The following is a 27,709-nucleotide window of genomic DNA, read 5'->3' on the forward strand; positions in this document are numbered from 1 at the left end:
AGCGAGGGTGAAGAAATCGGCCCTAAGTCTGCTACAGGCAGCGCAGTGCTCTGCTCGCCGCTCAATAGGCGACTAAGCCTGTCCGACCAATTCTGTTCCTTAAATAGTCGATGATGACGTCAGTAATAGAAGCTTAGCGTGCTAGGTGTATAAAACTGTCGTACCAGACTTGGGAACTTTTTTGGCTATACAGAAAGTGATAGTTTTTTAGTCAATTTCATACGATTGTACAACATTTCCCCATATTTTCTTAAATTTTCATTACAAAATATCGAAAATTGGCTGAGTGACCAGTGAATCGAGGCACCTCGAAAAAATGCGGTGTACACCATAACTCAATATCTCCTGGACCAATCTCCTTAAAAGTATCACTCAGTTCTTTTTCGCATCATTACGCAAGCAACTAAAGAAGGGTTCAAACAAAATGATTTTTATAATTTTTACAATAACGTGTTTTCAGGTTTTTTTGTCGAACATCGGATTTTGTCTTCAAAGTGCTACGAAAAATTTAAAAAAAATCGAGAAAAAATAATTATGATGTATACCGCAAAACAAGTTTTTGTCGAGACACCTCGGAGATTTACTGTAATTCGCTCAATTTTCAGTGTTTTATCATGAAAATTTGAGAAAACATTGTTTAACTGTGACTATAACTTGGAAACTGAATGAATATACTAACACCCACTGCACCGCCAAATTTTTAAAATCACATTTTTACCGAATTAACCTTACCCTCACCTTACAAGATCGTTCATAATTTCTGTTGTACTGAATGGAATAACTAATTTTTTGCACTATTTTGTCCAAAAAATATTAACCTTTCTTATAAAATATCGATTTAAAACTGTCTTGCATTAATAAAGCAAAAATGATATTGCCATCACCAGTGTGGAGAAAGTAAAATTTCCCAGCCTATCTCAGGTAGAGCCATCAACAACAAATACCAATAATAGTCGCCGTTTTCACAACGAATCGCATATGGGTGTGGCTTACGCGGCAAATGTTTTTAGTACGCCAAACCGTCAGACTGGTTATGGACCGGGATATTATTTGTATGTTGATACATACATAACACCATTCACTGTGTGATGGAACAGGATTCTATATCACGGCATTTGGAGCTTCGACTAGGGTGTATCGTTCGTTGTTATGGCGAATCCAAGTAAGTTGTTCCATTGCGTTCCGTTAGTAGACGGTATTTTGAGTGCCAAATAATGTCGCGAAATCAATTGAAAACAAAATCTGTTTCTAAGGCTAGTAAACGAGAATCTAAGGAAAATGTTCGAAGATTTTTCATTACTGAATACTATAATAAATTCAGATGAGTATGAACTTGCGTAAATACCGTAAAATACCATCTGTCAAAAGCATGTAAAAATACGGCATTCAAAGTACCAGACTAAAGTGCATCCAACTTCACTCTGATTGTGTACCTAACATTACCACCCATTTTTTCGTGACAAAAAGAAAGGAAGGCATCCTTTTCGTAGTTTTCTAAACACCGCCAGTATTAATATCAGACAAATGTTAACAGTGACAACATTTTGCAAATCCTGGTTTTATTTCGATCATTTCATTTGAGAACGGTTGGAGAAATTGTGCAAATGTGGTTTTTGACAATTTTCTCATCAGTGGAGAAAACATAGTTTTTACCTGAATGAATGCGGTTTGTCGGCGTAGACGAGAGAGAAGAGAGGTTTTCCGAATCTTTTGTAGCAACATTTGGAGGCAACCGATGGGAAAAATGGGCGAAAAGTTTCGTTTGCTTATGTAGTAATTTATTTTCAACTGGTATGGTGGTAAATTGGACTTTAAAGATCGTCAAGATAAATCATAAACAATCATCGTTCTTTTTCTTCAACACAAGAAATCGAAAATTTTGTGTTCTGTTGTCTGTTTGTTCATGCTAAACAACATAGTTATCATAATATCATTTATCTGTACGGCTACTAAAGCTATTCATCGCAATTAAACGTTTAAATCAGACATATTGGAATTGTGCCACGATGGGTATCACTGCACAACTCTGTTCACATACCGATTTTACCACGTCTGAAAATATGATTTTTTAGCAGCAACCTGCGATAAGTTTATATTCCAAAATATGAAGACGTTATTCAAACGTATATATTTGCATGATAAACTTACAAAGAAAACTGAAGCAATTAAAAACAAATTAAGGTTATATATGATGTCAGTTGCCACAAAAGTGAACTGAAAAAAAACGTTCAAAACACCCTTTACAACTTAAGCACAGAGCCCCCAAAATTCTGAGACACTGGTCCTAGCATTGTATGCCCATACGTACGGACGGTACTGGATATCGGCGACACTAGTAATAGTAACGTACTTAATCTGCACAATATGTGGATTTTAGAATTTTTCAATTCAATTAGAAAAATTGTCAGATTCGTGTTGTGTGAAGTCACAGAAAATCTATAGCAACAAGGATATTTAAAATAGCTATAAGGCTAATTCTCTCATCACGAATTTCGCGCTAAATCGTATTCAGAGTTGGCAGCGCACTCTCAGATTTTAATGAAACTTTCTGTACGTGAGAACTTTGTCACAAAAAGCCACTTTGCATACTTTGTTTTCTCAAAAATGATCTAAACTGTCTTTTGAAAAGGGTCAAACTTTTTTAACCAATTTTTTTCAAATGGCTATTGTCCAAAAATGACAACTCCTACAAAAAATGTTGTTGGAGTGATTTTTACAAAATTAGTTAAATTTTTGAATAAAAATATTGAAAAAACTTCATCGACTTCTACACTGAAAAAAATCGATTACGATACCGTCAAAAATTCAAGTTGAGCACTTGTAGGGAAAAAACAGTTATTTAAAAAAAAACTTTTCCTTGTCCAAACGAAATTTATTTTTTCAGTGTATTTTTATCGAAAATTAAACCAATGAAAGTCATAACCATCTTCGAATCCAATTTCCTAACTGCTAGTTGCCTGATACATGCAAAAAGTATCAATAACGAATTTGGTATATATTCATAACAAACTTGAATGAGGGCAAAGATGAGCCAATTAACATCATCTATATATGCGAGATTTAATTAAATACCACTTGGCCGTATACGAAGAAGTATCTTGTCTATGTACCCGCCCTGAAGTAGAGATTGTTGGAGTATTCTCCAACAGTGGCCTTGATTGCGAAGTATGGGGTTCACTCCTTCAAGAATTCTTTGTTTCAGCTAGTGAAAATTATGGTTCGCAGGCAATTACGTACAGGAAAAAATCAATGTGTATTTGAAAACAACTTATTTTCCATCAGCCTCATTTCGAACCTTTCACCGAATCTGCTCTTCCAAACTTTGATCTTTTGGGCGGGGCTAGTCTACCTGTTCTCCTTTTTGTGCCACGAGGTATGAACTTGTTGTTCCGTTGTTGCAAACAATTGGGCCTATATGAAACATTCTTTTAAGGAACGCTCCGATAATACAAAAGACCGCCACCGACAGCGAATAATGTCTACGTATCCTTGTACACTAAAGAGCGAGAATCTAACCATCCCATTGTGGGAATATTTTCTAATCTGCCTATAAATTTCCGAAAGAGGATAATTAGTTTTCTCTCCCAAGCTTCCACGTAAAGGCCTGAGAGTGTACCTTAAAGGATTCTGTTACAAAACCTAAGTAAGTGGTTCCTGGTCTCGGTAATCTTAGGAACTAGCAGGAATTTCCACATCAAAAACCCAAAGTGTCCTTATATTTTAGTCCCTACATTTTCCCCCAGGTTTTACACAATGTATTTGCATTACGATTAAAGGTCAGACAAATCGAGTACCCGGCGCGAACAAGCGTGAACAGTCTCCTACCTCGTGGTGGGCACAGATTGCTTAGAATCTGGGACTTTTGAACGTCGGATCGCCCGAATTTTCCCCAATATACGCGGCGCTACAAATGCAAATGAAAAACTTGATGAAAGTTGAAAAACGCGATTATTGGCACCGGTCCGTTGACGGATTAACGGACAGATCATCAGAAAAACAATATTTCATCTGGTGGCTAGGACCTACGTTGTGTATTCGATTCATCCTGTGATTGGAATACACGGGACGTTCGTCACACACTATACAATACACGGGACGAGAAGGCCGACACTTGGATTAGAATGATAATGAGAAGGTGGATATTTTGGCATTAGAAGTTTTTAAATATTTCTTCTCTGAGAACGCTAGAAAATTGGCAAATTTCGTGGAGCGATGGAAGTTTAGGAATCCCAAAGGTATCAACAAACCTTGGTCCAAGAGAATGGATGAGGGTCATTACTTCATTCGGGTGATATCTCGGGTCATGTACAATCACTATACGTAGAAGGCCCATCTCGCGTGTATTGAGGTCGATTCTGAGATGATTATGACTTTCGTTGGTTCAGTTTTCGATAAAAATACACTAAAAAAACAGTTTGAACAAGGAATATTTTTCTCAAATAATTTTTGAAGTAGAATACTTCTAACGTTTCAATATGGGGTCCCGTTTCAAAAATTTTAGTTGAGAAATTTTCCCAGATTTGAAATGCGAATATCTTCCGTTCTACTGGACGAAATCGCAATATTTTTGCACTATCTGATCGGAAATTTGTGCACGCATTTCGCATTAAATTTCGGAATTACTGCGACTACTATAAATAAACCAAAACAAGGATTTTCAGAAAACAGCGAGGAAAATGGGCAATTTGCCAGCATATCCCACGCAGAGCCGTCAAAAAGGAGCATGTAAGCGTTTCATTACATACGGGAATGTTATATATACAGGTCACGCGAGCTTGTTTTGAATCAGTGGGTGCTCGCTTACCACACGAGCAACATGCTCGTCCGGACGGTACAATGAGCGGTATCATGTTTGCGTTCCCGTACCAAGCGTCATCGCAAGGTTCTTCGTGATAAAATGCAGGGAATCACCAAATCCGCCATTCGGCGTCTGGCTCGTCGTGGTGGTGTAAAATGCATCTTCGATTTAATCTACGAATGATGATGGTGTGCAAGAAAATGTCATCCGAGATGCCGTGACCTACACTGAACACGCCAAGCGCAAAACGGCAATGAATGTCGTCAATACTCTGAAGCGGCAGGGACGCACTTTGTATGGATTTGAAAGTTGAAAAGGTAGAACTCACATGTATCATTATAAAAAAGGCCCTTTTCAGGGCCACCAAAATCATTTCAAAGAATAAGTTTGCATTTTCTGTTTCATGGACTGTTCCTCCCTGGAGAGCAATTTATGTTAAACCCTAAATTATGATTTATTTCAGTACGCAAATTGCAAATATGGGCAGAAACAAACTGGAGTGAAGTGGAAAACATTTTTACTAGGCGCATTCAAAAAAGGTTTCAATTCTCAAACATTTTACCAAGGTGCCGTATTACATTACTCTCTTTACCCTGAGTGTTCGATAATCTCCGTAGTGGAAACACAATTTCAATTTTGTTCTTTATCAAAAATATGTGGTCGGCCAACAAAGGTGTGGAGCTACGAAGAACACATATTGAGGACAACACAAAAAAGGACGAGCTTACATTGTGCTGTAGTCAGGTATAAAAACTCAGCATGCTGTTGCTCACGCTCAGTTCGTTTCCAGCATCAGCATACAGCAGTTTGTTTGCAGCATCGCCCGCAAAATTCAAACCGCCGTCCGTTTGCTGCTGTCAGAAGAGTTGGCCAAGCACGCCGTCTTCGATGAAACCAAAACTGTTACCATATACACCAGCACCAAGTAAATTTCGAACACTGCCCAAACAAAAAGCCCTTTTCAAGGCCATCAATTTATCGACAAAGAATGAAATTGAAGTTTTGTTATTACAAGCATCAGCTTGTCAAGAGCGTTGGATGGTAAGTGAGCCACTTGTGAACAATACCGTCGCTTTCACGAGAAGCATAAGCATAAGAGATCGCCCGTAGTTGCTACTCCGTTATTGACCAGAACCAAATTAGGTTGCAAAATGTTGATTGGAACAACATGCTTGGGAATAACATGATGAGCCACATTGTACAATCTATTCCGATCCCTGCATGCTGATCAATACCGACGCCGGCTACGTCCGAATGCAGATCTTCTGGGAAAGGAAGGAATGTTAGTCCGATACATGTTGCTACTAGAGACCGAGGAATCCTCTGCATCTCCACATGTATCACGGGAAGGGGAGAGTTGTTAGTAAGTGTGCCAATAGCGTTATCATGTAATAATTGCTCTGGGCAGCCGGCTGCCGAGAATTTGGGAAATTTATCATTTGTTGTATTAATACGATTAGCAAAATAAGCAACTTGAACTCCGGATAGCCGGCTATAAGGAGCACTGCTTATATTTTTTAATAATATTCAATCACGCGACGAATTTATTCGTGGTTTCTATCGTGTCGGTGCTGATTTTACCCGGCGATCGTTTGAATAAAATGAGGAATCTTATACCGAAGGTTCATCAGACTCTTCCATAGGTGTCGCGGAGTTGGTAGTTTGGAAGGAAATAGGGTCTAGGATTCGCTCCAAGCAAGCGATGCGACCTGTAAAGCATAGTTTATTAGGGATCATCCATAAATGACGTAGCATTTTTTGAGCAATTTTTACCAGCCCCCTCCCCCATCGTAGCATTTCGTCACAAACCTCTAAATACCCCCTGGTAATTACGTAGCTTGACGGTAACTCTCCCCCCCCTGTCCCCGTGATTTTTTAAATAAAAACCGATGTTAGTTATTCCCCTTTGAAAAAGCTACATGACCCCCTACCCTCCCGTCGTCACACATCATCACAAAATGCAAAACTCTCCCCTCCCCCATATAATGCTACGTCATTTATGGATGATCCCTTAGTTTGTAGTTCAGTTAGTTTTCGAAAACACGATCGCTCGAAAAAGATCTTGTTTAGTTTTTTGTTCTTTTAAAATCTGGGTAGCCGGCTACCGAGAGTCTCCTATGTTTTTTAAACAAAAGCAATTTCAACTCCACACAGCCGATCGTGGGAGTATTGCCCAGAAAAACTAATCTTATCTGCTTAATGGGCCGGATCACTATTTATTGCGACATTATTTAGACTAACTTCGCTATTCCTTCTCTACGATATATTTTTTGGGTTGCAAACTATCGAGTGATAACACGTTATACAGACAAAAAGTTATGATAGCTGTAGATGTTATAAATCAGCGAAAGTGTTTCCTATTTCTAATATCGGATTGTTTGTGAAATACATGTATACGAACGATTATATCGAACATTGAAGGGAAGTACAAAGGATCGTTAACCTGATGGACGGGCTTGTTACCAAAAACGGAACTTGAAATTAGATTCATTAAAACAGACGCGGCGAATTTTCAGTACGTATTGATCCGCGTTCATCGATACTAGTCAAATTAAAGTCTTATTGGAGCTGATTATTCACTTACCAATAGCTTTTTCAATATAATAAACTTTCCCCAAAAGTTGAACAAAATCTATTTTCACACATCGTCGAACCTCCTGTGTATTGAAAATGTCCAAAACTATTGATTGTCAACTGCCAATAACTTTCCTTCAATATAAAACACTCCCGAAAAGTTGACAAAAAATTCGATTTTGACACATCGTCGGACCCCCCCCCCCCCCCCCCCTGCTTAGAAAATGTCCAAACTATTGATTTTCAACTGCCAACAACATGTCCCTCAACAGCTATTCATTTCTAAACAATTGAAACTTAACCGCATCAACCTCAACTCCAATAAACGGGAAAGCAACGCCAAACGTATCGCGATAACAACCGATGAATTATTGACGATGACGATGAATCCGACGATACATTATCGTTAACGGAGTTTCCGATGACGTTGACGGGTGGTTAACGTTATCGACGATGACGATTAATTATCGATTAACAACCCTGAACCTTAAGGTTCGCCCAGATTAAGTCTTCGGTACGGAGCAATACCTCGACCTAGGAACTTCTAGCATGTTGTTAGTCGCCTCTTACGACATGGGAGCAGTTCCCAGAGGTTCTATTCTTGGCTGAAATAGTGCAAAAAGTTTTCAGCCCGCCGGACACCACACGGCTTCAATACCGTCGCTTTCACGAGAATGGCATAAAATCAAAAGTTATTTGTGATTTATAGACAGTTTAGTGTAATGATTCAATTTACACAAATCGAACGTTTCGATATAGGTGCACCGTTTCAAAATTTTCGGCCAGAATGCTGCCTGTTTTTTCAAACATGAAAATCTGCTGTTGTATTGAATGAAAACCTTGGATTTTTGCGCTGATTGGAAATAGTTGTGACTAATTCTGTAGAATGTACAATTACTGAAAATAACGGATTTTGTGAAAGCAGTGGTTGGTCCATACAATTCGATTCTAAGCGAGCCAGACTAGTTTTCGTTGGAAGGTCCACCTCTGACAATAGAAGTAAACTATTTTATTTTGAATTCAACTACAACTTCCTTGAAAACACCACAGTTAAAAAACTTTTGGGAAAAACGCGCAGACCTAAATTTTCCACTATAATGGAAACTGCCTGTGCCCCGCCGCACAGCATCAAGATTGATAGTAATTCAAGCCGGGAGGAAAGAGGTTGTAAGGCAATGGAAAACGAAAATTTCATTTATATCTTACTGGAATATAATTGGCTGGTCCTGAAAAGAACTTGTTGGTTTGTGGTTTATTTAGGGTCACAATTTAGGCCTGCTCGATTGCTGATAGCTGTGAATTTCTCGCAGGGCGACAGTTTCTGTTCAGTAGTGATGAGGCTTCCTAACGCCAACCGTGACTGGGGTACTTTTACACGACCTTCGTTGCTTACTGTTTGCGGGGAGGCTTTCCTCTGGTGGACTTACGAGCGGTTTGTTTGGTACGGGCCATTTATCAACAAAGAATCGAATTGAAGTTTTGTTATTACAAGCATCCGAAAGTAGCTTGCCAAGAGCGTTCGATGGCAAGTGAGCTACTTGTGAACAACATCGTCGATTTCACGTATTTCACAAAAGAAAAAGTTATCATTTGTTTGTTTGTTTACAGTTTCGTGTTTACTAGGCGCATTCAAAAAAGGTTTCAATTCTCAAACATTTTACCAAGGTGCCATATTACATTACTCTTTTTACCCTGAGTGTTTGATAACCTCCGTATTGAAAACACAATTTCAATTTTGTTCTTTATCAAAAATATGTGGTCGACCAACGAAGGGGTGGAGCTACGAAAAACACATATTGAGGACAACACAAAAAAGGACGAGCTTACATTGTGCTGTAGTCAGGTATAAAAACTTAGCATGCTGTTGTTCACGATCAGTTCGTTTGCAGCATCAGCATGCAGCAGTTTGTTTGCAGCATCTCCCGCAAAATTCAAACCGTCGTCCGTTTGCTGCTGCTAGAAAGTTAGCCAATCACGCCGTCTTCGATGAAACCAAAACTATTACCATATACACCAGCTCCAAGTAAATTCCGAACACTGCCCAAACAAAAGGCCCTTTTCAGGGCCATCAATTTATCGACAAAGAATGAAATTGAAATTTTGTTATTACAAGCATCAGAAAGTGGCTTGCCAAGGGCGTTGGATGGTAAGTGAGCGTCTTGTGAACAATACCGTCGCTTTCAAGTAGAATGGCACAAAATAAAAAAGTTATTTGTGTGATTTGTAGACAGGTTAGTGTAATGATTCAATTTACAAAAATCGAACGTTTTCTAACGTTTCGATATAGGTGCTCCGTTTCGGCCAGAATGTTGCCTGTTTTTCTAAAAGTGAAAATCTGCTATTGTACTGAATGAAAATCTTCGATTTTTGCGCTGATTGGAAATAGTTGTGACTAGTTGTGTAGAATGTTCAATTACTGAAAATAACAGATTTTGTGAAAGCAGTGGTTGGTCCATACAATTCGATTCAGAGCGAGCCAGACTAGTTTTCGTTGGAAGGTATAGAAGGTATGGAAGGTGACAATAGAAATAAACTATTTTATTTTGAATTCAACTACAACTTCCTTGAAAACGCGCAGCTAAAAAACTTTTGGGAAAAACGCGCAAACCTAAATTTTCCACTATGATAAAAACTAGTGCCCCCGCCGCACAGCATCATCAAGATTGATAGTTATTCAAGCCGGGTGGAAAGGGGGAGGGAGGTTGTAAGGCAATGGAAAATTTCATTTATAATAATAATACTTTATAATTGGCTGGTCCTGAAAAGAACTTGTTGGTTTGTGGTTTATTTTGGGTCACAATTTAGGCCCGCTCGATTTCTGATAGCTGTGAATTTTTCGCAGGGCGACTGTTTCTGTTCGGTAGCGATGAGGCTTCTTAACGCCAACCGTCACTGGGGCACTTTTACACGGCCTTCGTTGCCAACCAGCCCCCTGTCAAGGACGACGTCTCTGTACAGCCATCATCACTGCCATGAAAGGCAAAACATTGATTTTGAACCGAATGATTAGAAGCTGTATTTAGTTACAAAATGTCAATTAAATTAAATTATTAAATCATCCCACAAGATGCAAAACGTCGTGTGGAATGCTTGAATAGCGAGCATAGTGCCGAACATAATTCTTTGTTTGGGGCTTTATAGCTATAACACCCCATACATGTCGGTCGCTGTCAAACTCCATATGATGGTATAGGGTTGCCAGGGGGCTGTTGCCAACTGCTTGCGGGGAGCCTTTCCTCCGGTGGACTTACGAGCGGTTTGTTTGGTACAGGCCATGTAGCGAAAAATGCTGATCTGCTACTTCTCTGATGCTGGTAGTAGGACGACGGTCAAACGCTCGTTTGCATGCCTTCATTCATAAAAGTTCAACAATATTTTCAAAGAATGTTGCAAATTGTCAACTTGATAATTCCAAAAAAATACTCCAAATAAACTATGAATGTGCTAAAGTCGACAAAGTCGCATAGAAATTGCTTATTTCAGAGCAGAATTTACCGGTCTAAAGTGTATTCTACTTCACTCCGGTTATGTCTCTGACATTACCCACCCATCTTTTTTTTTCCTCAAAAGTGCCTAACTTGAATTTTTGACGGTAGATAGGGAACATAATTACCTATCTTGGAACAATATTTCACCCAAATCAAAGATGGGTTTTTTTTTGTAAATCGACTTTAAATTTTTAAAATCGATTTTTTTCACTGTAGAAGTCGATGAAGAATTTTTTCAATCTTTTTTTCAAAAATTTAACTAATTTTGTAAAAATCACTCCTACGACATTTTTTTGTAGGATTTGTCATTTTTGGACTATAGCCATTTGAAAAAAATTGATTAAAAAAGTTTGACCCTTTTCAAAAGACAGTCTAGATCATTTTTGAAAAACAAACAATGCAAAGTGGTTTTTTGTGACAAAGCTCTCACGTACAGAAAGATTCATTACAATCTGAGAGGGTGCTGCCAACATTTGTTCGAGTTGGCGCGAAATTCGCCTCATGAAATGTTTAGTGATTCGTTGCATGGACATCAAAATATTGAAAGAAAGCAAAAACTGGAAGTTTAATTTCGAATTACAATAACAAACATCCCCAACATTTATTTCATACTAAGGAAATCACAGCGAATTGTCTAAAACTAAACATGTTGCTGTTAGTTTCCACAATATGAATTTTCGACAAACAGATTTTGTATAAATCTGTCAAAATAAAGTCATCATAAAAGATTAAAAAGATTATTTGTTCACTACTGTAAAATTTACGTTAATCCTGGAGCAATAACGAAAGAGCAGCCAGAGATAGAGGATGATCAAGTTTATGATTCCACAAAATCTTCTCTGGTTAGAAACTAAATCCCAAATCCCAGAAATTGTTTAGGGTCAACAAATCATCTATGTTCTTCATTGAGATGCAAAAATAGGTGTTGCGTAAATGCTGAAACATCAATTTCGCCGATTAATTTCGTAACACATGAATGAACGTGGAACACACTATACACAAGCTGAAGCCCACCCTTATCTCCGACTCTGGCGAGCTGCACCTAGTGTAAAAAAATGATAACACTAGAAAATTATATAATCCAGTTGAAGGCAACGGTTATCACATTCCAACATAGCCCACCACGACAAGATGCATTCTGAAGTGACGGACCGGCCATGGCCATGGAAGGCTGAACGCACAATCAGAAGAAGCATTGAAAAATATACGGTCATTATCAAGAACAGTGGTGTCTTGCTATTATCACAGGTTACGAGCACAGACAAAAGGACATGTTAATGTTCAATGACTTGCAGTACCAGCATCTACAGTTTAAAGTTTAATGCAACTCCTAGAACTACGAAATTATTTACCGTTACGATTTATTAAATTGAAAGAGCCCAAATGTAAAACTGATCTCAAACAGATGGTTTGACGGCTATAAGGTTCGGAATTCAGTTCCAGTATTTTTATTTTTACTATGCTATATTTCTCCTTAGTGGAGAAAAATTTAAGTGAAAACTATTTTTTCGCCACTAAGGAGAAAATTGTTGTGCCTTTCGACTTAGCCTCATAAGAATCCGACACTAACTTAGTGACAGGACGCCCCAGGTAGCGCCGGAGCGACTACATTAATTCTCATCAGTTTAATCAGAACTCATTTTCTTGCAGGACTTCTCTAAGACACAAATAGTGTTTTCGTTTTTAAAGCCACCGTCAATCCGCCACTAGCTTAGTTCTGTCGCTAAGTTAGTGTAGAATTCTGATGAGACGAAGACGAAACGCAAATTCCACAATTAATACTTCGTTTCCTGCTTTTGAGAGGTGTATGACCCGGAGTAGGTGCCTGAAGACGAAATGCGTCGCCTCGTCAACTAAATTGAAGTGGGTCCATTACAAGACTAGGTACAGTGCAGCTCTGTTAATGCGGCAAAGGAATCATCAACAAACAAACGCCGATGAACAATATTGAAAATACAATATGAATGATGCTTAACGGAAACTCCGTACTTGATGCCACTTGATCAGTACTTCAACTTTATTTCTATCCATTTGTCTGTTTCATGTGTTTATATTCTGTGTCATTCTAACGGAACCAAGTGGCACCGTGCCGATGCCGACCTATCTCAAGGGGGTTGGTGTGGTATTATGTTTCACATTCTACTGCAACTCGAACAACTCGTCACGTAGGGACTGCCTTCTTATTGAGTGAATCAAATTAAAACTGTAGTTCGAAATCTAAAGATGTGTACAGGCAATCCACAAACACTTCACGGATCAATGAGCTTTCCAACCGGATGGAAAGACCGTCAGGTTGACAGTGTAATCGACGAAAACATGATAACGAACTTATTCAAGTCCGTGTATGGGAGTTCTTATTATTTATTAGTATAGGGTACACTGGGAGAAGGAATCGCGTTGGATTTGTTTTTCGAACGATCTGATAATCGACCTCATTGTATTTGAAGCATGTTGTTTATTTGTCCAGAACTCTCACTAAGAATACATTTGGGAGCGGTAAAATCAATCCTGGATATAAAAATTCATTAGTAGCATGAATTTTCACACTCAATTGAGCAAGTTCAACTGCTACAGATGTCTTTTAAATCATTCCATTCATATCAGCAACGCTAAATCAATATTACACTGAACAATCACACTTAACTGACACAAAGATAAATACTTGGCGCGGGCGAAGACTCAGTAACTAACCATAAACGCATTAATCTCACCCTCTGACCCACACCCCTATAAAAAATTCTACATGGATCATAACCACAACGAGGAGTTTTTTTTATTCAAGGTCTCGGACAAATATTTTAATCAGCGCCATCGTCTCACTCTCCTTCAGGAAATTTAAATTTTATGGTGGTATGAACTTCATGCTTTCGTTTCTATATATAATTACCCGGCATACGGGATATCGTCGGAACGCCAGACAACGCCTTTATTGTTGTTGCCTCGACTACTTTCCTTCTGTCTGATGCACTGTGACGGATTAAACAGCGACAGTCTGTCGCGAGAAACGATTTATGACGGGTACAAGAATTGGTTGCGGGTCGACCGATTCATTCATCTGCATGAAACGGGACTCGGAATTCTAAAAATAGACCGTAGAATATTAGCACGTGCTTTCCTAAGGATTGTCCTAATACACTAAAAATAATTTAGTCTAGTGCTAAGTCAGTGCCAGATTCTGATGATGAAGTGAAAACCAAATTCCTCAACTTGCTAAAGTTAAGTTTGTATACGTCATGCATAACATGGTTTTAATCCTATGTTCTCATTAGGGAGAAATATAGCATAATAAAGAACGTTACTAAAGCCCGGAGACAATAAGTTTTATTATTCGAACGTTAATCACAACGAAAGATCAAAGACAGATGTGTCTACTGCTCTATCACAGATGAAACATTACGCTCTACGTTATAATTTCAATAGAAAGTTAGTTAGGAGGAAAACTAACTTGATAAGACGCTTTGAACAGTTGTATCGTACCATATGCGGAGATTTTTTGTTTCAATTATCAGTTATTGACCTTTTGGTTGATGTAATCTAATTCGAAATACTGGGGGTTGGGAACCGAAATCAATTGTAATCCTAGGTACAAGGAGCTTTTTGAAGATCTTGAAAACTTTGAATTTAAAGAAATAACTTGAAAATGTTCGAAGAAAATTTCCATAATTTCGGAACACTTTCAATCACGTATCTTTGTTGTGTAATAAATGTTAATGGTCCTCGAAAACAATCAATAAAATGACACAAACAATGACAGTCTATCTATTATTTATCCCAATTGGAAAAGCTCAAATTCCCAAAAAAACACCCTGTACTTTTAGTATAACTATCCGTCCGCTACTTTGCGCTGCAAGGTCACACAAAGATTACACATATTTAGTAAATTAAACTGTTGCCGTTTAACATCAACAACAACTTTGTGACGAAGTCAATCTTGTTTGTTAACAATCGTAGTCGGATGGAAGCGCTAATCTCAAAGTTGCTAAACAACTGGCGCATGGCTAAAGTATGCATCGCGAGAAATCTGTTTACCTCTCGCACTTACTGGATTGTGTTTACCACTCTAGTACTTACTGGGTTGTGAAAAAGACAAATTTTCTCACTTAAATAGTAGTGCTACTCGATCAACAATCAAGTGTCCATCATGGTTCAACATTCCAGAACTTCAAGAACCTTATTTCGATAAAGGTTGGTTGGCTACTTTACCCCCTTATCGCAGCTTTCAAAAAAAAAATGGCATGACAAATCCACGTGAAATGCCTCGTGTATGTAAATTAGATTCCTATTCCGAGCATCTTGCTGGGTCTTTTTGATGGTAAGAGAAGGTTAAAAAAATAATATAATTCGATCGTCAGCAGCGTCAATCGTCGGAGCATCAATGGGTTTTTGCTTAATAACTTTTTCCACAGGTGTCAGATCTTTTCGCAATCTTCGAGACTTTGATAAATTTCCTATGGACACCATATTTCGATTTATTTTTAAGAAAGCATTAGGCGACTCCTGGAAGAACTATTTTGTGGAAGATTCTCCATGTGAAATCCCATGTAAACTTTAAACCGTGGACGCGAAAATGTAGTTGTACCAATCAAACTAAGAATTTGCACCCAAATGGTACCCAAAAATATCTTGGAGTAAAATTTATTTTTTCCATAAAACCGTGCCCACTCTAAAGGATAATTGCAAGGCTAATAGTGCTATTGACGCATGTCTTATATCTGACCTCAGATCTCACATCATAAAAATCCAGTAATGCTTAGAATTGATAGAAGACTTAAGCAGTATAAATCTGCGTATACTCAATGTAGGAAATCGCACAACATTTGCACGATCTGACAGGGAAGAGGTGTTCGATGTAACTCTCTGCTCTGACGGTATTACGCATGAGTTGGCAAACCGTCGTTATATGATCATAAGTACAACGTATTTGATCAATGTCTCGCTAGATATCGTCACATATCGTAATTCCAAATCTACGAACGAGGACCTCTACGAAGAGGGATTGGCAACTAGGTTTTATGGAAATTTTCAAACCATTGAATCTCCAAGTGACTTGGATGCGGTTGTGTATAAAACAAACTTACTCATAGTAGCAGCATACCAAGAGGCTTGTCCACTTCGAGTTAAGCGTGCTTCTAGAAGAACCCCTTGGTGGAATACGTAGCTTATTCGCCTCAATATTTGTGTAGTAGATTCTTGGGCATTCTACTTAGTGAATTATTGTATCGATTTTGTTCGGCAGACCAAGAGAAACAAAAGGAATAATACTGAAAGACGGATAGGTATTCTAAAGTAAATGAGTTTTAAGCGGAAAACTAGGAACTAGGCAGGCTTATTTGGACATGATCGGAAAGAAATGTAAAGAATCCTGTGCCTTCTGCTGGTAGATGTTGGGCTGTAAAACATTATGATGAGTTATGTTCTATCAACGACCATGCCGTAGACTTGGGTGGAACGCTAGTTCCTAGTTTTCCGTTCGAAATTTATAACTGGTTCGGTTATTTTCGTTTCTCTTAGACTTAAATCTGCCGAAAATAGCCAACAAACTCGATACAGTAGAATCTTGCGGCAATTAAAACATAGTAATACACTTAATGGATTAATACACCTCATCAGCAGATATCTACACCAGTATCCCTTCTCCCCAGTTCTCGTAACAGATATTCTGATTCTAACGAGAAGTGATTTTTTTTTTGGTTCAGGTACACCATCTGTTACAACATTCGACGTCGGCGCGCATGAGAGAATTGCGCTTAATCACCTAACGAACGATGTACTACAATGACCACGAGCCCCGGGTTGCAGCCACAGCTGACAGAAAAATAAGAAAAGACAATTCGACAAGCGGACGAGCCATCTGGATTCACGATAAGAATCAAAGTATTAAAAAAAACAATCGATCAAAGAGGAAATTTAATGTTTTGCTCCGCATAGGTCACCGAAAAATAATGGCACCATTCCAAATTTGCTTCAAAGAAGATAAAGACACTTCAAGCATATTTTGAAAGAAGTCCTTACTTCTAGTCTTGCAACAGAATAAAGAAAATTCTTTTACTCAGTAACAATCAAGTTTAAGAATTCTCCTTGGCATTGTTGTTAACAACGTATCTTTCGAATCCATTTTAGAAGCAGCACGAGGCCATGGGGTACCCTTATATATCACGAACGGGATACACGCAATGCTTAGCTACCGACATCTGTGCGCATCATTAAGACAACTAGAGATATGAAAACTGAGTGTTTGCGGATGCCCTCAAGGTGGTGTGCTGTCACTACCTTTATGGCACCTTGTCGTCGATGGTTTTGATTTTTTATTATATGAGCAATGGTGTCTTCATGTTGAATAATTTAATAATTTAAACTAATAAGTTAATCCACATTAAAACCGGAGCTCGTTGCAGTCCTTTAGCTCTGAAATTATTGTCGCAGATCAAGTTAGGTTGGAGTAATTATATTTGGTGAATCAACAAAACAATTGTTAGACCAATACTGGTATACGGGTACTTTGTGTGGTGGTCTTGATGTCTATGACTGGTGCGCGTTTACAGCACCTAGAGGTACTCTTGAACATAAAACCACTATATATGTAATATCACATACGGCAAAAACTATTTTTTCTTCACTAAGGAGAAAATTGCTCGTAAGAAGCCCAATATCTATAACTAAATTCGTTATGGAATTTGCGTTTCGAGTTCGTCTCATCAGAATCCGACAATGATTTATAACCAATCAGAATGGCAAAAATCTGCGGAAAGTGCCCTAATGCATCCGCCCCGATGTCCAACTGATGGTACAATCCAACATAGCCAGAGACGCAATTATGCAATTATGAAAAGTTCTTAGTGAAAACAGCTCCAAAACTAAGACAATTAGCACTAATACCCTAAAAATATGTTATCTGTTACAAGAAAGTCTATAGTGCGTAGACGCAATAAATTCGATTATTACTATTAATTTACAAGTTACAATTTTCTCGTTACAAAAATGGAAGATTTTATTTCAGATTTTATGTTTTTGGACAATGCAAATATATTTCAATGATTTAATCTACTAATGGAAACTACCCAGAGATTAATCTATTGAGGGTAACTGCTCAGAAATTGTTCACTAATCGAAAGAAAATTGTTTAGCACTGATTACTGGAAGCTTCCATTTTACGTAAAATCTGTTAATTGTATCTTTGATGACACCACCAAAATAACTAGAAACTATAAATATGGGTGATCCTAATAATTTCAGCATCACTTGCTTCCGACACATGGAAGAGAACACACTTACTTCTTCTTTACCGAAGAGGCTTTTTTAGAGTTGTCTGTTTTTAAGTTAAAGCAAATTATCCGATTCCTGAGAAACTTTTGCAAAACTTTTGTCAACTCGTTAAACAAATATGCTGACTCTAATCTGCTCAGTAATTGGTATGTTTTTGAACAAAAATTAACTCTTGGTTTTTACAATCATCTTGATGATGATTGGAAGAGATGTGTGACTTCTTGAAGAAAATTGTAATGTTTGTCTGGTTACAGGTAATTTTTACCACTATTCGGGGAATAGTTTGAATTAAAGTTGTTGCACCTAACGCGTCACAGTTGTATTCAAACCGAAATGAGAAGGTAAGAGCGCAATTCCGCAAGCACTCTTGTTGAGTGTAAAGAAATGATAGAGGAGGTACTCTTGAGTCGATTTCGATTGGATGATTCTTTTTTCTCTCTTTTCTCTCTGATTTAAGATTATCTCTCGCATTTTATTCCATGACGAGCAAAGACAGAACGAAAGACTGTCACACACTGAAGGCATGAAATCGAAACATCTATCCCAACTTATTGGCTTATAGATTCAACCAGTCACAACATTTTAGTCGCTCTTCGTGATTGCCTATTGACGCCTGTTCCCTGTATAGTCACGTCATTTTCAAACTTACATGGACATTAATTAGAAACTATAGAAAACGACTAAAATCCTGCTGTTGGTTGCAACATTAAATGTATCGCGTGAACTTAGCCTAAGAGCAAGAATTGAAAGTAAACATATTATCTATCAATTCGTTGATTGATTGACTAGTATGTGAATTGCCAGTAATTGGTATCCGATTGAAAAAGAAAACCGAAATCATGACCTTTAGTTCTATTGCTTCTGTGTAGGTTTTTCATATTAGCAAAGTCAATAATACACGAGTGTAATATGTTTTACCTTTTTGACCTGTTCACTTTTAAGCAAATTTTTCTTTCGCACGTTTGTTAAAGATATCACGGTTGTGGATTAGCAGTGTGTCAGTGCGGAACGAATTCGTCGTAAAAATTAAATGAAGTGTTAATAAAAATGTTATCGCGTAATATTACGCGAAACAAAAACTGTCTTCTCGGCTATATTGTTTTCAGACAAATTAAAATGTTTTTGTGTAGCACGCTTGAATATGATGCCTGGTGTTTATACTAAGAGTACAGAGTGGGCACTGACCTAATACAGAAATTCAAAATTGCGCCCCATTCCAAAATTTATCACTTAAATAAAAAGGGCCGTGGGCCTTTTATATATTTCCATCATGTAAAAAAATAACAATACGAGTTTTTTTGGTAGAACACACGCAAGCGCTTAGTTATTACACGTCGAATCCTCACCAACAGCGTCGCGGGGGGGGGGGGGGGGTGTTGTTCATTCCTTTCTCGCTATTGTACATTTCCGGTGTCGTCATCGGAGTTGCTGCCTTTATGTTCGCGAATATCTGTTTTTTTCCTTGTTTCTTGCCCTTACGGTGTGAAGTTCCACAATGATGGTACTGGTTGTAGATTTTGAGGTACTTGACGCAGCTTTTGTCATTGTCAATATTACCTGAGCAGCTGCCACAAATTTTGCGATTGTTTATATTCAACAGGATGAACCTTAATGTGTCGTTTTCTCACAGAACTGGCACTTAATAATTCAACCTGGATATATGCAAGGAATATCTGTTTAATGGTACCATCGCATTATATTTCGTAGTGCAGCGTCAGGTAGGAGGAAATGGATCGGCCCACCGACATTCTCACCACATGAACATTATTTGAAATACCGGAAATTAGTTCCTACACATGCCCTTCGGAATGGATTCCATTTCTTCCAAATGTGACACGAATCTGCAAGTAAGCGGTATCCGATCTTGTAGCGGAACACTAAATTTCTCATCGTCCTTATATAGGGGCATTGTTATAGCATTGTCACACACAACCATGTGTTTTAAGTTGTTCGAATTGACTGGTTTCATCTGGGCTAATTTGTTGAGCGCCGAATGCCTGACATGGTAGAACTCGTTAAAGGCGGCTTCCGAAAGTCTAACCTCCATTTACATCTTCAGGAAATGTTCCTCATTATGAATGCTCGGTCCTTTCTATGCACCGTATTTGGCCGGAGCACCACTTCTTGCTTCTGCTACTCACTCATCTCAACAAATTACTACAGCAAGAATTATTCCATGTTATATTTTGTGTCTAATTACATCTTCTCCATGACAAATATTCAACGACTTAGATCTGCATTTTTGTTCTTTGTTTTCATAATATTTGCTGTTTTGTTTTTGTAGCTCGTTTCTTCTTTTGCCTTTGTAGCCTGATGGTGAAGTATATTTTTCAATATTTAGAGCCATAGTACTCAAGGGAGAGCAAGGTGTTGAAAGGAGAAAGTTTAGAAAAGCGTGGAAGGATCATATATGCAAGCTTAGAGCTCACCGGCGACTTAACCCTTTGTCTGCTACCGTAGTGGTCAAGGTCTTTTGGCATTAGAAATGCGAATCACCTGAGTCTACGGCATGTCCGAACAAGCGTAAAGTAACTTGTTACTTCATGCTGTCGGTTCCGACGTGATAACCGTAACAAAACAAAGTTAAAAAAATAGCAGGCAAATGTTTTGGAAAGCTTGACGCTTCTATTTTATGGAATGATTTTTGTTTGGGTGAAAACACAGATATTTTCAAGACGCTCACCACTTTTGTGCGGACCCTCTGTTCCATCAACCACCGTTCAGCAGCTTGCAGCTGCACACGCGCCGCAACAAAGAAAATAATTGATGCGCCAATCGACAGCTGTGACTACCCAGATGTTTGTTTTAACGCAATTATTGTTTTTTGCTTCTTACGGAGTTTCTCCAATTTCATAGATAAACATAATCCCATTGAAAAAAATAACAAAAATAACAAATAATTACCCCTAAGGATGGAAAAATGTCATGAAATGGTGCAAATAGATTTTTATGGCTCCAAATGTAGCTGAAGTTTCAAACTAACAATTAGGACCTTTGACCGATAAATTCTTTCACATCTATCCACCTCAAGGGCGATTTGCTTAGGTCCGAATAGCCCCGGGTCCCCCTATCTAAACAACAGGTCGGAACTGACATCCCAGTGGTACAGAAGTTCTGATTTTTAACTGATGAGGGTCAAAATGAATCGAAGCTGTTGTGGTTATCACGCCACTGTGACAATTAGCTTATTATCCCTAGGGAGTTAAATTGAGGGTAACCCCCAATATTGTGCATTTGGTGCACATACCAACTTAATCTTGTAATTGTATTTGTTTATTGAGGGCTTTAACCAGATGGTCATTCGCTCGCAACTTAATGTTAATTAACGTTTTTCATGCTGATTTTCCAGGATTATTTCAGGAATCAAAACAATAAAATAACAAAAATTCATAGAAACTCTCTGTAGTTTGTAGAAATTGTCTGAGGTTGACGGGACTACCAGGAGTCTTCGATAGTTGTTGTAAGTAGCGTTTGGTAACTGTTCTGAACTGCGGCTTTTTCGGAAATTTACCCAATTTTTATTTTTTTTTTGAAGCAGTTCCAAATGACTTATTTCACAGCAATTAACGATTTTAACGACAATTAAATACCGGAGAACGGGCTCTGAAGTAGTGAAAATAAGGAGAATAAGTCGTTTCAAGTAGACATACTAACTTGTATCTATACAAGTAATGCACAAGTGTGTTATCACCTTTCCACCAAATCTACCGGTATAAACCTAATTTTAGTAAACATACTAAAGACGTAACATGGCGATAGAAAATTTGAAATTTAATGACCTGGAAGCTGACACTGTAATGATTACCGTAGCATTCGTGTCGCTTGTGCAGTATCTATTTTCTTAGTCATCCCTATAAAATCGCTAAAAAAATCACATTGTTAAATATAATGACACTACAAACAAAAAAGTCACATGTGCCATGGATGGAATGCTACCGGCGCTTGCACCAGTAAAATAACATCAGCAGTAACATCATTACACAACACCCAAACATGTTGACACTTTTCCTTCGGGAAATAGGTAGGTGGGGCAATTTATTTCACTGTTGAATCTCCGCCATAATCTAATAGTAGGTAGAAACGAAATTCACTTCGATTAAAATAATTCCGTGTGACAAATTTCTTGCTTCAATACTTGCTCACGTTTCAATTCGCCAATCAAAACTTAAGCAAGAAGCTATAAATATATCTTTAAAGATATTTTCTTCAAGTGATAAATCGATACTGACTATAGAAGTTTGATAATGCCGGACATTACAATCAGCAAGTTAAGTCCCTGTTTGCTGAATACCCATCGGCATCTGGCATAGTATGTGAAGGTCATTAAGAGGTCACCGCGGCACTCGTGCCATTTTGTAGAGATAAATCTATTGCAATTGTACTTCGATCCCGACTTCAATCGACCCTTTTTGCCATCCACTTACTTGACATGGTTCCTAGTCGTTCGAGTCCCGCTTCTGCTTAGATGAGAAACACCGCTACAGCAGGCCGTCTAGAGAAAAAAATAAAACACGCACTTGACTTCACTCGGATCCGATTCCCAACCGTTCAGGTTCACAATTTTCTTTGCCGTAACTACCAGTGCGCGCTGTATTAAATCGGCCCCGTCGATGGCAACCGGCCGCACTTTACTGATGGCGAGACAAACTGCGGCAGAACTAAAAATAACACCAGTCACCGGAGAATGAACAGATACACTCGCAAGAGGACAGCTTTCTTCGGAATTCCTGCGACGGCCTGCACTGGTGCTTTGCGACTTCCTTCCTACACACTCTGATTGGGACTCGAGGAGGGAGCAAAAAAAAATATGAAAAATTTCACACGCCGATCAAAGAATCACTGAAGAAACATCTCGCTAGCTCGGGAACTCGGACACAAATGATCGAGAGGAGGATCAAACCTCGGTCGGCTGAAAGGAAAGCAAGCCGACGATGTTCTCTTGTGAGAGATCGCGAAGGCTTTTGTTGTTGCTCTTTTGTTTGCGTCCCGTACCGCGCATCAACAAACCCGGTTGGTGAAAGCAGAAATGTCAAACTGAATAATTGCATTTGTACCAGTGGCTGCGTATGAAGGGAGGGGCAAAATTTTGTGATAAAATCGTTCATTGTTGTAAAATGAAACTTTAATATATATTTCATAAAATCACGATAAAACTTTCCATATAGCGGAGCACTATCCAAACCATTCCATTTTTAGGTTTGGAAATTAAACACGAGTATGTATCCTTTCAATGTTTAACTGAAATGAAGCATACCATAGAGAATCCGGATTATGCGTGGAAAGAAATGACGATCTACGAAGCTTTTTAAGGAACTGGTGTATAAAACACTAGATAGAACACAATGTCCGGAAGAAATTTTTATTGAAGAGATTGAATTAAAGCGATCGCAATCGGTAAATGCTCAATATTTCATTTGCCCAATTTTGTTCCAAAGGGTTATTTGACGCGGCTTAATGTGTTAGCACAACTGAGCCGTGGATCTTTGAAGTTTATACAACAAACAAAAATTAAAAAAAAAAAAAACTAAGAATGTTTGTCTACCAGATTTTGTTGACGCAGTTTGCTGCTGCGGGTTGAGATCCTCTTCCTTGGCGGTGAAGTATTAGTTTCCTTATCCGTCGCAGCTTGGGGGTCATTTAGTATTTGCGTTTCGGCTTTGTCTCGTCAGAATCCGACACTAACTTAGTGACAGGACTAAGCTAGCGCCGGATTGACGCTAGTTCCACAAAATGGAACCACAATTTGTGTTCCTGAGCAATCCCCTAGTCAATCGTGATGTCTCGCAAGAAAAGAAGCTGATGAGAACTAATGAAATCGAAACATTTGGTTTGGCTCAGCAAACCAATGCAAGATACACGTGCAACCGGTTTTCTTCCGACAGGAACTAGCACCAACTCTCAGGTGTCGCTCTCCTTCAAGAATTCTATCTCCTCCTTCAAGAATTCTATCTCCTCCGCAACCTGAGATGAATTTTTTTCAGGACTACTAATTGTCTCGGAACTGCTCCGCGGTTCGTTGGAACTGTGCTTTATAACGCCTGTTACCTCACGATGTCACTGTTAGTGTTGTGGGATACCTTCAGATGCTCATTCGGATAGTCTCGGTTCGAACCTAGGATAGGACGGCATCCGGCTGGACTACAGCGGTCTCCTTCTGGTTTTGGAATAGGGGGAAAGACAGGAGGGCGATCACTTTATTAGGATCACCATCTGCAATGCGACGAAGTGACCTAGTCGTGATTTCTTTCGTCTGGTCTTTTGACTGCAGCTTCTACCTCTGAGCTCCATCAGACAACTGCCTTGGTTCCTAGCTTTCCACTGGTTCTGGGGATACTGGTTTCTGCTTCGGCGAATATTCTTTAAGTGAAGTCCTCGACCATCATAATGTGGTCGTGGCGAATGGTGCTACTGGTCAGATCTTCATAACGATTCCATTCCACTCCTCCATAGATCCACCTTGGTTCGCTTGGGTTTTTTTAGCTAGGGGAAACTTTGCCACTGCGACCACTATTTAGGTATACTTTTGTGGCTGCCCCTGTTTGCTGTACATAAATTGCCTGAATCCAGTGTAGTTGGAAGCGAGTCATAAAATGCTTTCCAAAGTATCGCTTCCTTCGAAGAAACAATACTGCACAATGGCATATAATATGTTCCGAGCTCTGGGGCTGGTTGTTACAGAATCGACAAATGTGATTTTGACTTTAGCCATTTTTTTCTGGAGATACTTGAGAGGACAATGTCTTGTAAATAGGCCTGTGACTATACATAAGTCTACGTTTTAGATCTATTAGTTTTTTGGCTCTCGTTGAATCTGAATGTATGAATTTCTTAGCTTGTCGAGTGCCTACTCCGTTAACCAGTCATTTAATAGTTGGTCTCTTTCCCAAGCTGAAAGTTCTAGTTTGATGGCTCTGATCCAACAAACATGTTTGATGAACCACGTCTGGCTAATTCGTGGACCACTTTGTTACCAACTATTCGTCGATGGACTGGTACCTAGACTAGCACTCATTACTTTATTCCATGTTAGCAGTTTCTGTAAAGATGTGATGCACTCCCAAACAAGTTTGAGCTCACATTTCGATGACCTCATTACTAACAGTGCAGTTTGTCTGAGAAGTTTGTGATTTTTGCATTTTTGTAGTTTCGTTTCCTGCAGACCTCCTAGCAGGTCAATACCTCTGCCTGGAAAAGTGTAGGCCACTTTCGCATTGATATCGCTTCTTCAATTCTTGGTCCGTAGACTCCCGAGCCAGTCAGCTCACCCATTTTAGAACCATCCGTATAGAATGATATAGTACCTTGAGATAGTATGGGACCACCTCCATCCTACATCTGCCGATCCACTATGTGGATCTCATATGAGATGTTGAAGTTCTCTTTAGTCTCCATTTTATCTTGAACTGTGATCAAGACAGGATTTAGTTTGAGTTCCTTTATTATACTCGGGTGACCATTTAAATCCCCATCAAATAGTGGATTACCTTTTAGCACTCCCAGAGAGCCAAGTCTCGCCTCCTCCATAGCATGTTTGTGCAATGAAGGTAAATAAAGCATGGCTTCCATAGCTTTAGTGAGTGTATTTCATAGCGCCTGTGATAGAGAGGCAGACTTGCCTCTGATCTTTAGTTTGTTCAGCTTGGATGGTCTTTAACTTTGGGCCACCACGCAATGGAGGAATAAGTTAATCGTCGTCTGGCTATGGTCGTGTAGGACCTGTAAGCCAACCTCGGTTTGAGCTTTCCCGAAGAGTTTACTGCACGCCCATAGTGCAGTAGCTACTTTATAAAGAGCATATGTCAGAGGCGAGTTCCAATTCATTTGTTGTCTAAGTGTTTCGCTTTTACTGCGTTGTTAATTATAGTTCCACTGAGAGTTGGGGGAACCAACTTGTTTTTTTTTTTCAATTGGAAAATGACAGGATCCATGGTGAGTCCCTCTTTGGAACACCAGGTCATGGTTATGAAGTTCAGGGTCAATTGAATCGGATCGCTTAGTACAGATTCATGTTTTCCCCTCACAATTAAGACAAATTCATATGCATATCCAACAATCTCACAACCCATTTCAGTCAGATCATTGAGAAGATTGTCCACCACTATTGACCAGAGCAGGGGTGATAGCACACCTCCCTGGGTCCCTATCGTCTTCCAACGTTGCTGTGATTTCTCGACTCTTGAGCATTGCAAAAATCCAGTCCCCTATCGAATATAGTGGACCAGCAATTTTTCCATCAGTTTCAGCGGTCTAAAGGCCTTAGGTAGTGTCATGTCTTTTTTACCTGGTTTTGGAATAAATATTACCTTAACTTACAGGTGTGTGTCCAAGCATAAGATCTCAGGATGTTTAGTAGATCCGGAGCGATTGCCGATTTTTGTAGAAATATTGGAAGAATGTTATCAGGACCGGGGGATTTGCAGGGTTCGCAGGTGTTGATAGCCCATTTAATTAGAGATGGTGTGATAATCCGACAGGCTAGTTTATGTGATGCCTCACAAGTCCTACTAGGACGGAGTCTATCACAATCCTAGCCTAGGCCATTTGTGTGATCCTTTGATAAGGCTGTTTGAAGGCGAACTGCCTCTGGAAGTCTCCGATGTTTTCACAAAACTCGCGCATTGATAGTTTTTGACGTTTCTCAACTCAGCGTTGTATATGGTAAGAACAGTCCCGTGGTCTGGTCAGTTACCAGTAGTCTTCGCTTTATTTAACAGGCGCCTAGCTTTCTTCCTAAGTCAAGAAGGAAATGTTTCGGCTGTGCAGTCAATACTATAGCGTCGATACTTTTTAACCTACGCCAACGTTTCGATCCGAGGTTTGGATCTTCTTCAGGGTTGGATTAACATCAACAAAGTAAAGTTGCGTATTGCATACGGAGAAAGGGTGTGATTTTGTCTGTCGTCGGGAATCTATTCATAGAGCTCGTCACGGTTTGTTTTTTCAGCAGGGTCATTGGTTTTTAAATTTTTAGATTAAATACTCGATGAAATCTTCTCGCTATACACATTGCTGGCCATAGATACGGGGACTCAGCCCTGAAGAAGATCCAAACCTCGGATCGAAACGTTGGCGCAGGTTAAAAAGTATCGACGCTATAGTATTGACTGCACAGCCGAAACATTTCCTTCCTAAGTGTTGCACCAAGGAACATCACGACATACAGACCTCGTTGCAAGAGGGCAACTAGCATTGTCCTGGGATGGCCCACCTCACACCCATACACATCTTTTGTAGTGTGGAAGGTTTACGAGCAGATATCTTTCGATAATAGTTTTCACTCATGAGAGATTCCTTTAATCTTACTTCACTTCCGTGTATGCCCATCCTTCTCTCTTGTAAATCCAATGGCCTCTGCTTCACGAATATCTTGCAGGTCTACTTAAATTCTCTTAGGTTATTAGTCCGCTTGGCGTATTCTGGTAATGCGTTGAACAAACTATAGCCTTTATAAAATAAAGAGTTCTGCGTACAAGATTTCTTAGCGCTCAACAATCTCAGATTGCCGGCTTGTCTGGTTTCATACCGGTGCACATCTCTTCCGTACACAACAGTGCTACACAGGTACTGCGGCGTCATTCCATTTAAA

General features: G+C 39.1%; 1 protein-coding gene across 8 annotated transcripts in view; it reads right to left on the reverse strand.

Moving 5' to 3' along the window:
- The window catches only part of LOC131693191 (glycogenin-1), a 64,106-nt gene extending 41,005 nt beyond the window's left edge, over window positions 1-23,101 (reverse strand). For 3 of the 8 annotated variants that reach the window (XM_058980816.1, XM_058980815.1, XM_058980817.1), the window contains exon 1: window positions 22,548-23,101. In XM_058980816.1, coding sequence (XP_058836799.1) covers window positions 22,548-22,554 — 7 coding nt within the window. In that variant the 5' untranslated portion in view covers window positions 22,555-23,101. The remainder of the gene's footprint in view (window positions 1-22,547) is intronic. The other 5 variants (XM_058980821.1, XM_058980820.1, XM_058980818.1 and 2 more) reach the window with 4 other exon arrangements.
- Window positions 23,102-27,709: the final 4,608 nt, after the last annotated feature.

The sequence above is a fragment of the Topomyia yanbarensis genome, chromosome 3, assembly GCF_030247195.1.
Source record: "Topomyia yanbarensis strain Yona2022 chromosome 3, ASM3024719v1, whole genome shotgun sequence".
Lineage (NCBI taxonomy): Eukaryota > Metazoa > Arthropoda > Insecta > Diptera > Culicidae > Topomyia > Topomyia yanbarensis.